At 35.1% G+C, this 15,193-nt stretch overlaps 1 protein-coding gene across 1 annotated transcript; it reads right to left on the bottom strand.

The window, feature by feature from the left end:
* Window positions 1-1,431: 1,431 nt before the first annotated feature.
* mRpL10 (mitochondrial ribosomal protein L10) lies at window positions 1,432-14,818 on the bottom strand. The gene is made up of 6 exons (XM_067092824.1): window positions 14,684-14,818; window positions 11,081-11,347; window positions 6,063-6,227; window positions 4,932-5,033; window positions 2,806-2,994; window positions 1,432-1,605 (listed from the first exon to the last, which is right to left on the bottom strand). The coding sequence occupies exons 2-6, from the start codon at window positions 11,312-11,314 to the stop codon at window positions 1,498-1,500; spliced, it is 798 nt and encodes a 265-aa protein (XP_066948925.1). The 5' UTR covers window positions 11,315-11,347; window positions 14,684-14,818; the 3' UTR covers window positions 1,432-1,497.
* Window positions 14,819-15,193: the final 375 nt, after the last annotated feature.

Below are 15,193 nucleotides of genomic sequence, written 5' to 3'. Positions count from 1 at the left end.
CTACTCCTTATTTGTGTGAACTTGTAAATATTGTGCATTTGTCTGAGAGAGAGAGAAGCAGCAGGAGAATTGTCTCTATAATGAAAACCCTATCATTGTTCATATTGTTTTTATTTCCTCTTTTCACAAAGCTGATTATGGAAGATGTCTTTGTGCCTTCATACTGAACACTATGCATATTTTACTTGTAATTTATCTGCCAGTGACTGAGAAGGCTGAACATTCCAAAAATTGCAGAATTTGGCTATGGTAACATGAGACTGGAAGGAGACCATTACCTTGCTCCCTGTAGGAAGATTGTGCTGTCATGCACCTTACGCGGTACACTATAGACATTACTTGAGGTTCTTTGCAGCATCCCTGCGACCCTAGCTGCAACCCCTTTTTCCTTTACTGTACCTCTGTTCTTATTCTTTTTCTCCCATCTTAATTTCCACCTTCACCAAACAACCGTTTTATAGTGCAGAATCGAGAATTTCCTCCTGTTGCACCTTTAAAACATATTTACTCCCAATTTCCCTTTCAGCACTGAATGACTTCATGGGTCCTGATGCTCAGCCTTTGGCCAAAATGTTATATTTCATTCAACCATTACTTTGCTACTGCGTGTAGTGTGGATGCTGATGCTGTGCAAAGTGAAAAACATCAGTTCTTTTGAATATAGGCATTGAAGGTGCTTCCATTTTCCTTGAAGAAAAAGAGCTTACAGAACCCAAACCACTTGATTCTCTTAGTGCTGGACCAATGGATGTTCAGAAGTTGGAGATGAATGACAATACTTATCATTCAAGATGTGAAGATAAAAGTCCAGTGGTTTAATAACTAATTACACACCTGACAACTATTCAGTTTCCTCCAAAACACTTAGCAGAAAATACAGCATAGCATAAGCCTACTGTAGTAGTCAATCAATCAGGCTCCTCCCTCATAGGATGCAAGTGCCATTAGTGCACCTCGCATGAAACAATGTAAGTATTACTAAAAGGTTGTTTGCAGCATCACTTTGGCCTCCTGCTGCACATGGTTGTTTGCATACTTTTGTATTTTACCTCCCTTACCACTTCATTTAATCTTACTATCCAACCTCTCTACTGTATTAGGAGGTCTGGTTAAACAAATCATTTATAACTAACTCTACTGTATTAGTTAAATTGTGGGGTTTTCTCCAATTCCACCTTAAAAACCTTGTACTTCATCTCAAAAGTGGCCCAGTGTTTGGCTTGACATCCTAAATTTCATACAAATCAAAATAAAAAGGTACCCCTTCCACTGTGCCTAAACTTTGTGTACATGACAGTTATATCTCCAGTTGACTGTCTAGACCTTTTTGACTATTCACCAATGGCTACCTCAAGAATGACGTTTATGAAGATGTGTTTATACTCTACAAAATCTATAGATACTGTCATAAACATATATAAAAAAAAAAAATGCGCATTAACCTTTTATTAACGGTATCCAGGAGAAATGTACAGCATAATAACGTAATATCTCATTTTACGAAGCATCAGGATCTGTGTTAGACCCAGAAATTGCTTCATCAGGAGTTTCAGGTGTTTTTGTTTGATCTGAAATGTATCGACCTAAAGCGCCTGATAATTCAGTCTGAAAAGAAAAAATTTATAATTAGGTACTTAAATCCCTAAAAAAATTTGTAATAAAAAGATAATCTGCATGAGATAATTTCAAGATCCCTATGTATTCTTTAGGTTAGTCTTTGTCAGGCTTATGATTAATAAAGAATATAAGGAAACAACCAAGTCACATCTATATTCTTGCAGGGCTTGCCTGAAGGATTGCTCATTAGACAGTTAAGAAAGAAGCCACAGGAACTGGATGAGGGAATGGCAAAAAGTAGTACTAAAGAGAGCCTCTATGAGCTGTGTACCAAAGTGTGGCTTTACAGCCAACTTAGGCAGTGCACCTCTATTACTAAGTAATGAAGAAATTGGGAGTTCAAAGTCACTTAATGCAAAGGGCCTCTGAAATTCCACCAATTGCGTCTTTCCTGTGCTTTCATTTGCACCTCCACTCACTTTCAACCTCCCATTTCAGTGTTATTAAGTGGACCTGAATCTTCGCATCTAAGGCCTTGTTTTGTGCTCTGTGGAGCCAAGCTAACACTATCATGTACTATTCTGTATGGGATGGTGTGAAGGAAACTTCTAAGCCATCTCTCTCTCTCATTATTATCTCAACTACTTATGGACTTCCATATTGCAATAACTAAAATACTGTTATATGCAAGGGACTCTGTGACTATGGAAAAACTACTGATGTGCAACACTCAGATCACTAAAAAATAAATCAATAACTTTTCTACTTAGCCAACTACACAGCTGCAATGCTTTGTTTGAATTCTCATCCATTACCTTGTCTCTTTCAACGTGGCTGTCCAACTTCTTCAACAATGACTTCCTCCAATTTTTTCCTATCATTCATGGGCCAGTTCTATGAGTCTAGAAATGTGACTTGGTGGTTTTACTTTATCATTTTACAATAACAAGTGCTCAACCATAAAACTCAGGAGTATGTTTCAAAAGGTAAAAGTATGCTCCACTAGCAAAAGTTTTTTACGAACCCTATGTGCAAACTGAAAAATCTGGTATGTTCATCATACTATATTATGTTTTTCCATTTTCCTTTATGAAGGAGCCTTTCACCATCAAATCTTATTTGTCTTTCTGATGTGATAAGGCTGAGCTATGTCTACCTTGCTTGCCTTGACTTTCCTTTGCACAAAAAATAAAAAATCTGCAAATGCCTTTTACAATGGTTCAAAAAATTTAGTGTCAAAGTACATACTTGATGATAAGTGAGATTCTGGGAAAGTTGCTGAAGGGGACTATTAAGAATTCCAACAAGTTGACCATGTAATGCTGGAAGAGGTGGCAAGGCAGCATAACGCTGTAGATCTGTCACACTCATTAGACGTCCCTCTACCACTCCTGCCATAAGCACTAGACCTCTTATCTTCTTCATCATCCTTAGCAACTGGAATATGGAAATAAATTTTAAGGATTCATACAATATACCAATACATCTGGGGCTTGAAATAATGTAGATAATAAAAGATACTGCAATTTTGTTGTCAAGCTCCTTTCCAATGATTATTTCGAGTAACAGAGGATAAAACTTTACTCTTCTGCAAAGTGTGCTGCGTAAGAAGCAAGAATTCCTAACATTTTGTAAGCTGCAATAAAATGGATATGCCATTTTGGGCAATACTAAGGTTCCTTGCAATAGGCCTTAGACAGCTTGCTTTATTTTGCATTAGTATTCATAAAAACTCCACAACCATCACAAAAAGTAATACAGGTTATATTTTGAAATACAAATTTGATCTTTAATTCTTTTACAATTTTTGGGTGGCAATGCTTTGTCTCCTTGCTTTGCTTGTTTTAAAAGCACTGCTTCTACCCAACCGGAAGCTAGCATTCATATAAGAAACTGTGCATTTGTGAAAATTCAGAAGAGGGAAAGAGAAAGGTGAAGAATTAATACAAACAACTGAATATATGGAAGCTAAAATAATCCAATTCAAGACAGAATTGTAGCTCTTTTGAATTTACAATAATCATTCTCTGTTGCTGAGGTCTAATCTATCAATTATAGAGTAGTATGAGTTCTGGGTGTTAAGAATATAAACTTTTATTATAATTATTATTGCAGTATAAGCCAAGCTACAAAGCCCCATATCAGACTGGCTAGCATCAGTTATACCCTTAATTTATAGGGATTGGCAAAATGATTGGACAAATATACCCCCTCAAAACAAACTAAAACAAATTAAGAACCAAGTTAAAAAGTGGCATTCTTCTACCCAAAAGCAAAGAATTAATGAAGTAATTTTAACAAGACTCAGAATAGGACATTCCAGACTCACACATGGTCATCTGATGTCAACTCTGCACACAAACCCAATAACTTGTAAAGGATGCAACATCCCAATAACAATCAAACATATCTTGATTGACTGTCCCAGATGGCATCATGAAAGAAATACTTATTTACAAAATAAATCAATAAAGGATATTCTAGCAGAAGGTAATAACTTTCCAATTAACAATATAATTCTCTTCTTAAACAAAATTAAATTGATAAGTAAAATATAATCTTCCCCCTTTTTCCCCTCCCTTCTTTTTCTTTTTTTTTCTTTCCCTCTTGATTTTTTATTTTTTTTAATTTCCCCCCCTTTTTTTATTATTTATTTATTTAACTACTTAATTTTTTACGTACTCTTTCCCCCCTTCTTTTTCCAGCCCAAGAAGAACCCTAAAAGAGTTCAGAGGTCTGGTTAAACAAATCATTTATAACTAACTAACTAACCTTGAAAAGCAGAATGCTATAAGCCCAGAAGTCCCAATAACAAAAGCAGCCCAGTACAAAAAAGGAAATTAAGAACTGAGAAGTAAATGATACAGTATAACAGAAAAATCATGGAAAATAAAATAAGGTAAATAACAGCAAAGAAGATAGACCACCTAAAATATATGACAGACAACCTAAAATATATAAGATTTAGCAAATAAACTACGAAGTGATGCTCAACAAAAAAAAAAGCACTTGCACCAAGGTTGAACATATGGAAGTTTTCTCATTACATTATATAAATTATAAAATCTGCTTATCAAACAAGTAACTTTGCCACCGACTTCCAACTGTAATAATGATTTAACTACAAATAACTACACATACAAACTTGATGGACCCAGCAACAATATATGGACTGGGTTAACCTAAATACAGTACTCAGTACCAATATAAAATTACTGAGAGTGAGAACTGCTACAAAAACAGGTCAGCTATGAATGAAGATATATGTAAAAAATTTTTACTACTGTACTTTAGCTTCTTAACCACCGTACTTTAGCTTCAGTTCCTAAGTGATATATGCTGTTCTGGACTGATCTACACAATACTCATCCTACCCTGGGTATTTTAACTTCAGTTCCTAAGAATGTGGCAGTTCTGGAGTGATAGAGGTGGAGGAGGGCTTCATACTTAGTGCCTGTGTATGCCAGTTTAACAATCTGTAGAAGAAACAGACAGAAATTTAGTCAAGAAATGGTTCAGAGATTAATTGTAAACCTTAATCAAACAATACAGCTTCATCATATTAAATATTTTCAAACTAAGCACCCACACATATAAGAAAATACTGTTATTATTTGATACGACTTTTAATTAGACCACTGAGGTAAAATTCTTATCTCTAATAGTCTAGCCCCACGATTTTACACTAAATACATATACTGTAACAGACTTATTTAATAACCACTCCCTAAAAAATTTAGTTGGATAAACTAAACATTTTGAAGATTTTTACTACATTTCTTTCAAGTTGTTTTAAAAAATTAATTTTCATGACCTTAGCATAAAATATGTGAATGTGTGTGCTGTTCTTAATTCAGGGATTAGGTAAGTGAATTATTCATCAATACCCAGGAGTCAAACAAGTGTAACCAATCTGAAGATAGGATAATATTACTTCCATGTGACAATCTTTTTGAAATGAAGGACACCATAATCCAACAGCAGGTTTAATATGTCTACTTTCATTATTGTCACATTCACAATTCAACACGTCTGTTATTTATTCAAGATGAAGGATTTTAGATTAAATAAAATTCAATTACAGACATAGGCCTACTGAACTTGCAAACTGAAATATAATGTTTACTTGCACACTGCATATTTTTACTTCACCAAGACCAGATTTCTTAAAAATTTCCAGGCATGATGCAGTGCACTACATGATGATGAATACACTAAAACTGAACTACGGTACCTGTATATCGTTCAGCCAAAGTCTCTGTTCTCGCAAAGTTAACTGAAGTTGTATCTAAAATGTCTTAGTTAGTAGGTTACAATTTTAATACAAAATTATAATTTTCATCAAATTATAATTTTTTATGGAAATTTATCAGGTAAGAAGTAAAGTATTTTCATTTTACTTCTTTCTTAAAACAAATACTTCAGGCCAATCTTACGAGTTAAAATCTTACCGCAATCGTCTAACTACTAATTTTAATAACTGATGATTATTAAGCTTAACATACCTTGTTATTACAATGATGATAATATAAACCTATTTTGGAGAGTTGTATACGATTAGCAAAAAGCTCTGGTTCGCTCATGGGATTGCGATGAAACACTATTATGACATTAGATTCTTCAACTTTTGCAAGCAGTTCCTTAGCCAATATCTGCTCAAACTGGTTAACCTGGCAAAAAGACAAAAAGGTTACTGTCATCAATACAGTTTCTTAAAAATCAATACTATTCTCAAAACTACTTGGATCTATTTCTCAATTAAAGGCACATCATGGGAGGATCACAGTTATCCATGTATCTCAAGTAAGAGTAGTCAACATGGGAAATCACAAGATGATTTTAGTATTCTCCTGCTGCACAGGAAATACAGTACCACAGAACAGATAAAGTATTTATGGACAAGAAAATAAAAATCAAATGCTACGTATTGGAAGGCAAACGCCACCGTACGTACATGTATAGGCATGGTTTATAACTAATTAAAAAATATAATAGTGAAATACATACACTGTAATTCTGAAATCAAGGTTAAAATAAACACTAATGCATGTGTAAAGGGGCTTATAATAATTTCAATCCATCCCAAATACAGTAAAGTATTCTAAGGCTGCTGAATCTATAATTTATGTACGTATAGTAGTTCTGCAGGCAATTTGTTATTTCTCCACTGAACTCAATGCAACATCATTTTAGTGAATACTTCCACTTAACAGAGAATGTATTTTTTATTAAATACTTCCATTCAGGACATTTTTAGTGAATACTTTCAATCACTACAACATCTTTTGATTAAATAGTACAGTACAGTATTCCTATTATTCCTATTCAATACAATATGTTTATAGTCAATTCTTCCATTCTATGCAACACATTTTTAACACATTTCTATAAATACTTCCACTCAATACACCATATTTTTAGTAAATACATCATGATTTTATTAAATACCTTCAATCAATACATGTTTTTAGCAAATACTTCAACTTAATGCATCACGTTATTAATTATTGTTATTACAGTATTTAGTAGTTTGACCAGACACTGTATCAATTTATTTAGCTCTCACAAGGCTGACCAGAGGGATCTCTGAAAATACTATAGTGATTTCTGAGATGAAGTTCTCAACACTGAGGTGCGAGGTCAAGGTCTGTAACAGAAACAAATGATAGGCATGAAAAAGGCTACCATATTTGATAAGCTTTTCAGCATGAGCAAGTTAACCAACTCTCCTTTATCCATAGAGGTTTTTAAGGGCAACCTTTTAACTGAAAAATCCCTAAAAAAAATTTTTATGGGTTTACTGCCTACACAGAATGAGAATATTATGAAAAGAAAAACTAAACTATTAACTAACCAGCACCCTACAGTACTAGTAAGCAGCATATCTGATTCCTCACTGTGAGTTGCTAGAGAACAATAATGAACTTTTCAGATTCATTAAACATTGGTACAATGTTATTAGTTTTAATGTGACAAAAAGTCGGGTCTCTTTGACTCGCTAATGTCATTATCCGAGTTTGCTGTCAATCTACATTCATCATGGAACAGCTTGTGAACAATGGTCTAAACAGTATTTTCCAATGAAAGGTCTCTATCAATTATTTGAGCAGTAAATAAAGCTAAATTGCACAACTTTTTGTTTTCATCACACTTTAATGTCCAGTTTACTGTACTTTGATCTTCAAGAGAAGATGGCAACAAACTGAAAAATGAACAAACAGCCACGATGTTACTCTTGCAAATGTACTATAAACAAGTTAATACACTTATACTGTAGTACTGTACTGTATTTCTCATCAAAAGCTCGAACTACAGTAGCCACATACATCTTTAGCTATCGTTGAATCGCAGTTACCAGGTGCTAACTTCATTTTTAACTAGTTTCAACAGTTTGCATATCATTATCATAAACATTTTTACATCAGGTTCTCCCTTACTGGGATTATGCACATAAAATAAGTTTTCTCCAATCTTCTCTGCCCTGTGTCCTTCCTGCCTGAACTCCCAACAGGTCCGTAGCTCTTTATCTATTCCTTTACTCTATGATTTTAAGGGTCTTCCCTCAGTCTTTGCCCTACTACTTCCATATCTACTGATCTCTGACCTACTGTTCCTCTTCTCTTCTCACATCTACAAACCATTTAAATTTTAGAGATCTCAATCATTTTCCCACCTCTTGATACCACACCTCTCCACACATTCCCCATTCATAATAGAATCTTCCCACCAATCTCTAGTCAGGACTTTACCATTCTATACAGGTAGTCCCCGGTTGTCGGCGGGGGTTCCATTCCCGACGGTGTGACGACAACTGAAAATCGGCGATAAGTGGGGGATCGGTGCCAATAACGGGGATCAGCGCATATCGGCACCAAAAATCCAATTATTATCGTCACTAGACAAGTGCCGTAAAACCAGATCGCCAATAACCGAGTCCGCCGATAACTGGGGCCTGCCTGTAGTCACACCTTTTCAAGATCTCCCCATTTCCCTTGTCAATACCCATACTTCTGCTGGGTAAAGTTGTACACACTTTATGCACCCATTGCAAGTGCTGTATTTGCTCTCTCTTTACTAATGGGACATTTTTATTCAACAGTAATTCAGCTAACTCTCTCTCTCTCTCTCCTTCATCCATTTTGCAGTTACGCTCTTGTTACTGCTCTCTCAACGCCTGCTTCAAGCTGCCCATTGTGTCCTCAAGGCAACAGGAATGCTCTGCCACCTACCAGACCTGCCCATCTATCACAACAGCGTCAGAAACTTCTTACTCCACATATATTTTATAATCACGAGCTCCTCTTTTGATATGATCTATCACTCTTGGTACACAGTACAGAGTTTAGCCCCACACCTTCCACACAACAACCACTTGGCCACTTTGCTTCCTTTCCAATCACCACAAGCAGATCCCAGAGCCCCTGTTCTACACCCTTTCATAGCTTCTTCCAATACTGTGATAAACAGTGAAGGATTCCCAGATGATCTTTGATGGACACCAACATGTACCTCAAATTCTTTTGATACATCTGCCACTGTCTCAACAGCACACATATAGTACATGAAACAAAGTTTTTATTTGCATATAGTATAAATTACAAAGCAGCAACAACATGTCAAGAATACAGCAAAAAAAAAAAAAAAAATTTTATACAAATTATTAACAACCAGGAATCGCAGTCTGAAAGCAGTTGGACATAAATAAGTAATTGTTGTTTGCAAGACAAAAATTTCAGCGGGGTTCTGAAAAAGTTTGACTTTGTTAGAACTTTAATTTTGTTTTTAACTTTAAATATGCTTTTCTATGTTTTATTACAGGATCTGTACAGTAGTATACTGTAACTTGTAATGAAATACATTAAGCACAAAGCAAAAAAAAAAAAATGAGATACAGTATGGAGAGAGAGAGAGAGAGAGAGAGAGAGAGAGAGAGAGAGAGAGAGAGAGAACAGCAACTGAGGTATCACATATGCTAAAGCCTATAGCATACTCACTCCTCCTCTTTTCATTTTTATTTTATGCTACACTATTCTCATATTTATTTTCACAACATAAAAGATGAAAAATAATTAAATTTTCGACCCAAAAGAGATACACGCACTTGATATCCCTAGCATATATGTATACATTACATACGCACACACTTTGGTAGATAGTATCAAGAAAAGTTATAAATAGCACAATATGTTGCCAACACCTACAAATTCCCATTTTAAATATTTTTAATTAGAGATGAAATATCAACAGTGATAATCTATTCTCTTGTATGCTATTATGATATGTGTGAGAATCATACTAAGAGTCAACTACACTTGTAATGCAATATTGTGTAGTAAATCAAGCAGAGCAAAAAAAAATAAATAAATAAAGGCAATATGTGATACTACACTAAAAACACACACAGAGTAAAAGAGGGGCAGGAGGTGGAGGACTTTTAAGCCTTCTCACAAGTTTTTAAAAAGTCCAGCCATCGTGAGCACCGAGAGCAATGCATACAGCTGACACAAAAAAGTACTTTTTATATTTTTAGATTTGTTGTTTTTTGTGTACAATGCATTTTACAGTTTTACAGGAAAAGGAAAAAAAATGGTTTGTGTAACCTATGGAACTCTACGTTGCATATGAGAGGAAAAAAAAGGAGTTTACTTTTTTGTACGTGCGATGTATTTTACACCATTTGGGGAAAAAGAAAAAATTACTTGTGTAACCTACTGAACTGTGTATTACAGATGAGAGAATAAAAGGGGTTTACTTTTTTTGTGTACAGTACAATGTATTTTACAGTGTTTGGGGAAAATAAAAAAAATTTGTTGGTGTAACCTACTGTATTGCTTTTTTTAAGTGTACTGTATTTATAGAGTGTATTTTGTTACAAATATGGGTAAACAAGGTAGATAATTGTTTTTTGCATCAATTTTTCAGTTTAAAGTGTGATGGTCGTTGTTCATGAGCATTTATAGTTGACCCCAGTATTCACAGGGGATACGTACCACTACCCCTGCGAATAGTTAAAATCTGTGAATACTTAAAACCCCTCTAAAAACACTTAAAACTGCCTATTCTGATAGTTCAAAACACCAAAAAACTCTAAAAATGTTTACACCTGAATATCTTAATAGTTTTATCACAAAAAGTGCATTTAGTCACGAAAATTAAATGAAAATACAGTAATTTGTGAATATTTGTCTATGAAAAATACTGCGAATAAGCAAATTTTCCGTAAATAATGTGTGTGTGTGTATATATGTTCCACAGAGAAATCTGCAAATAGGTGAAGCTGCAAATCCAGAGCTGCAAATAGGCAGGGTCCACTGTATAGTGTTTTCAGTTAAGCAGTACCAGGGTATTCCTTTTCGGGATTTCTCCCTTATCTGACAGGGCCTTGGCTCTATTAATCTGGATAATCAAGGGATTACTATTAATGATTTGCTTTTGTTAGTGAATACATCACTAAAATGGAAATAAAGAAGAAAAATTAAGAAATTACTATATTGCAATTTGCAACATTGCTGGAAGTCATTACCTCCACTATATCCTTCTTCAAAAAACGTTGTCTCTTTTCGCATAATTCAGAGGCAGGAACATCTTTCAATGGATCTTCATACTGAGGTTTTGTAAGTTCCAGAATGACTGCCCGTCGCCAATGAGGAATAGCTGGACGACGGAGATTAGGTATTCTGGTTCTATGTCGTACTGTCTGCAGTAGTGGAAGGCCAAAGTTTGTCCGTAAAAGCTGACCAAAACTCCTCAGTGCCATATTTTTTTATATAAAACCTCAGAGTAACAAATACTGGAAGGAAAAAGATGTAAAGAAATTAATGCAACTTCTTGACTGACATATAAAAAAGTTATTTAGCAGATGCAGTAAATTACTTTAATGTACTGTAATGGCATTCTTACTATCAAACCATATCACATAGCCATTCTGTAAATATATGCAAAAGAAACTACTGCCATACAACAGTGAGGCAAAAACAATCCTTACTAATTCTAAAAATAAAAAATTAAAACTTTGAAAAGCCATGAAATCAATATCTTTTCTATTTTTATGAAAAATACAGTACAGTATACTATTTCTTAGTGTACATAAACTAAAAATATATGCCAATTGGGGAAGAGGCTTCTATAAATGGATTTCAATTTAAAGCTAACTAGTTGGCTAACACTGGTGAACATACCTTGCATTTAGGAAGGAAACTTGCACACTACATGTTCTCTTTCATCCCTTATCTGTTCTTGTACATGTACTGTATACTTTTTTAATCATATCTGCCATTACTATCACTACTGTGATTCATGCAATGAAAGCTGTCTGGACCCATTATAAAACTTAGATACAGAAGGATACATAAAGGAGAATCATCAGAACTGCATAGCATTCTCAGAAGCTTGCTGACATCTGAAGGATGACAAATTAATGCGTGACAGGGCAAGACAGCCAGTTACGGGTTAATTGAAGACGACTTGACCAAGAAAACCATGGCCAGGGTTTAAGAGGTTAAGCTCTTGGTTACTGTGGTTCCCAGGGTAGATTTGAGTACACAATAGGGAGATAGAGTATTACTATAACTTGTAGCTCAGGTTAAGTAGTGAATCCCAAACTATCTAATGAGGAACTAGGTAAGATGCTTTGGTTACTTTACGTTATGATACACAGGATAACATAAATATTATACTAATGATCCCCCAAATTGAACTCATTTATCAGGGCAAAGCCCAGGCTGAATAAAGATGCTAAAGCAAGTGGCTACAGAGATGTAGGGCAAATAAATTTCTCAACAAATACAAAACACATGTTTCGTGATTGCTTTCTTGTGCTTCTTTGCATTTTCTTTATTGTCGGGAAAATAACTGATTATTCTTTATCCTACCAATATGTTGGGGCATGGGAAACCTAAGCTTTTTTGGTGAGGACAAATAACCTCCAACAACAATGGTGAATAACAATCAAAGAACAATAGAAGCAATGAGAAAGTATGTATGGCTCATATCTTTTTAAAAAATGTCATCACATTGTCTCAAATCCCCTATAACGCACAAGGTCCCTAAGAAAATCTGTCTCTCATATCTTTCCTGTGATTTATCTTCCACAAATCTCCAATTTCTCTCTAGCCTCCCTTCCCCTAGTTCTCATCCAAGTAGGTCTGGGTCTTTCATCTCTTATGGAGCCCACATGAGTCCAGCTGACACTATTACATACTATCCTCCCAGGGGCTTTGTGAGGGTCATGTCCCAGCCACCTCCAGCTCCCCTTCATTATCTCCCCTACATATGCAACTTTCTTCATTTCCAGTATGGTATCCTGCCATCTGACTCCTAATATTCTTCTTAAAGCTTCACATTGTACTGTATTAACAACTCAACCAAATTTTTAGATGTTTCATATCATACCACAACTCAAGTCCATGTAGTAAAACAGATTGTACTTATGTTTAATATTACTTACATATGCAATTTCAGTCTCTAGTATTTTATTCCTATGTCTTATTCAGCCTTTCCATTTGTTTGATTGGCCTATATTAGTCTTTCACTGAATTACAACTCAAGAGAACCTGTACAGGATATCATTGCTCATAAATATTTGAAAGATCCATCCTCATTAATCCTTTCTCCATTTAATGTTATTTCATCCCTTTGTACATTACCATTTCTATTTTCTTAGATTTATTTTGAGTCCCATCTTTCTAGATATACGGTGCATTCTACTAGGCAAGTTTTGTAAATCCTGTCATGTTTTGCCAATTAAAACAGCGTCATCTCCATTTCTCTTGTTTATTCCAAGTCTATCTACTTCAAATTGTTTTTTCAAATCTAAACCTCTTCTATTTTCGAGCACTTTTTTTATTAGGAAATCCATGAGAGGAGCAAACAGCAAGGGCTGAAATAACATTCCTTTGTAGCAACCCACTGTTTACAGCAAGTTAACATAACAAAACCCTATCAACATTAACTCTACATCTACTTCATTCACGGATATCAATTAACTTTACAAAAAATGCAAAACTGGCAACACATAGAATACATCCTCACCTAAACTTCCTTAAACAAACCTAAACTAGGGCACCATGTACAGTATCATGTGGTACTTCAGCACTAACTAACCAGCTCTTCTTCTTTCCGTACCATTTGCTTTTCCTGTCTGTACCATTTGGTGCACCTTCAACTATTCCTGGACAGTCCCAAATATGCATTATTGTATAAGTTGATCAAGAACATTTTTTTAATTCAGTACATAGTCCTGTTTATTCCTTTATATATTTATCAGTTCTAGTTCTCAAGTGAGGTGGTGGCATCAAAACATGCATGATGAAAATAAACCTCAGATTTGCTGAACAACATCAAAAACTATCAGAAAAACCATAATTCACCATTTTTACAATGAATTAATTGCAAATATATACTACTACTGGCACAATTTCTTCCCAGTATAATTTTACTTTAATGTCACAACTCAATATTAGTCAATCCAGTTTGAGCACCTAAACAAGAAAAAGGCCTACTGTAGGGGTAACAGGTATGGATTGAGACTAGTGGTGTGAAGTGCAAGGCAAAGTGGGCCCAGATTGGCCGGGTTTTAATTACCTGTGATCTGGATTCAGGGCAGTCAGGGGCAAGACAATGGCCTCCTTAAGAACTTTTGGATAGGGGCTGTGTGACACCACTCACACCAGCTGGGTAGGCTACTTACAAAAATTTACTTTCCAAGGGAAAAATTGTCAATCAGCAAACTGATGGAAATTAACAATGTAAGTTACTTTAGAGGTGGTTTAGAGCATGCTGAAGAACTTTTATACTATGCAATTTTTCATTTGGAGCTAACGTTAAGGAACTATTGGCCGGTACTGTCGTTCTGCAAAAGACCCTATTTTTTATTTATGCTTTACCATTTTTTTCAAATGGTGCTGGTACTAATACGGCGCTTAAGGGACTGATGCTGGTACGTATTAAAGTAAAACTTTACCACCTTAAGCTATTCCTCTTAGAACAAAAGGCTGTTGTCGGCAATGCTGGTTACCTAGTAAGCCTATTCGTGACTAGCTACTGTGTATGGCTATTAGGAGCAATCTAATGGCAGAATAGCCGTGGGTATTTCGAATTGACAAGCATATTAAACGTACTCCCTCACCTAATTCGCATTAACCGGCGAGTCTCTTGTGCGGTAAATAAAGAGCATAACAATAAAGGAATGGTAATCTTTGAAGCACGGGACGGTCTTGCTCTTGTAGAATTGTTTACAGTCCTGACCGTTCGCCAGTTTTGTACAAGAAGAAGAAACGTTCGGAGAAAACCTATCAAAAAGAATTAAAACTAAAGACGTTTATATGTAAATAACGGAATTCAGTGTCAGTTGAAATAATGGATTAACAATACGAAAGAAAAAGGATATGAATTAAACTCTTTAAAGTTAAATAGTCTTTCACCTAACACGAACAACGTAGAGGGCCCGCAACTGTGTTTGTGGAGTGAGCGTTATGAACCGGGTACCAAATTGGTATGTGGGTAAAAATATATGATAAAGTCTAAACTGTAATGTTTCTTTATCTACCTATATTCTCTCAGAATGAAGTTATATGTATATTTTTTTTTTTTTACAACAAGAGTACAGGGTACGGGGTTTGCAAGTACATACCTTAGA

The sequence above is a fragment of the Macrobrachium rosenbergii genome, chromosome 49 (assembly GCF_040412425.1).
Source record: "Macrobrachium rosenbergii isolate ZJJX-2024 chromosome 49, ASM4041242v1, whole genome shotgun sequence".
In the NCBI taxonomy this organism is placed as follows: Eukaryota; Metazoa; Arthropoda; class Malacostraca; order Decapoda; family Palaemonidae; genus Macrobrachium; species Macrobrachium rosenbergii.
The sequence above is the reverse complement of the archived record's forward strand: the minus strand, read 5'-3'. Positions and strand labels throughout refer to the sequence as shown.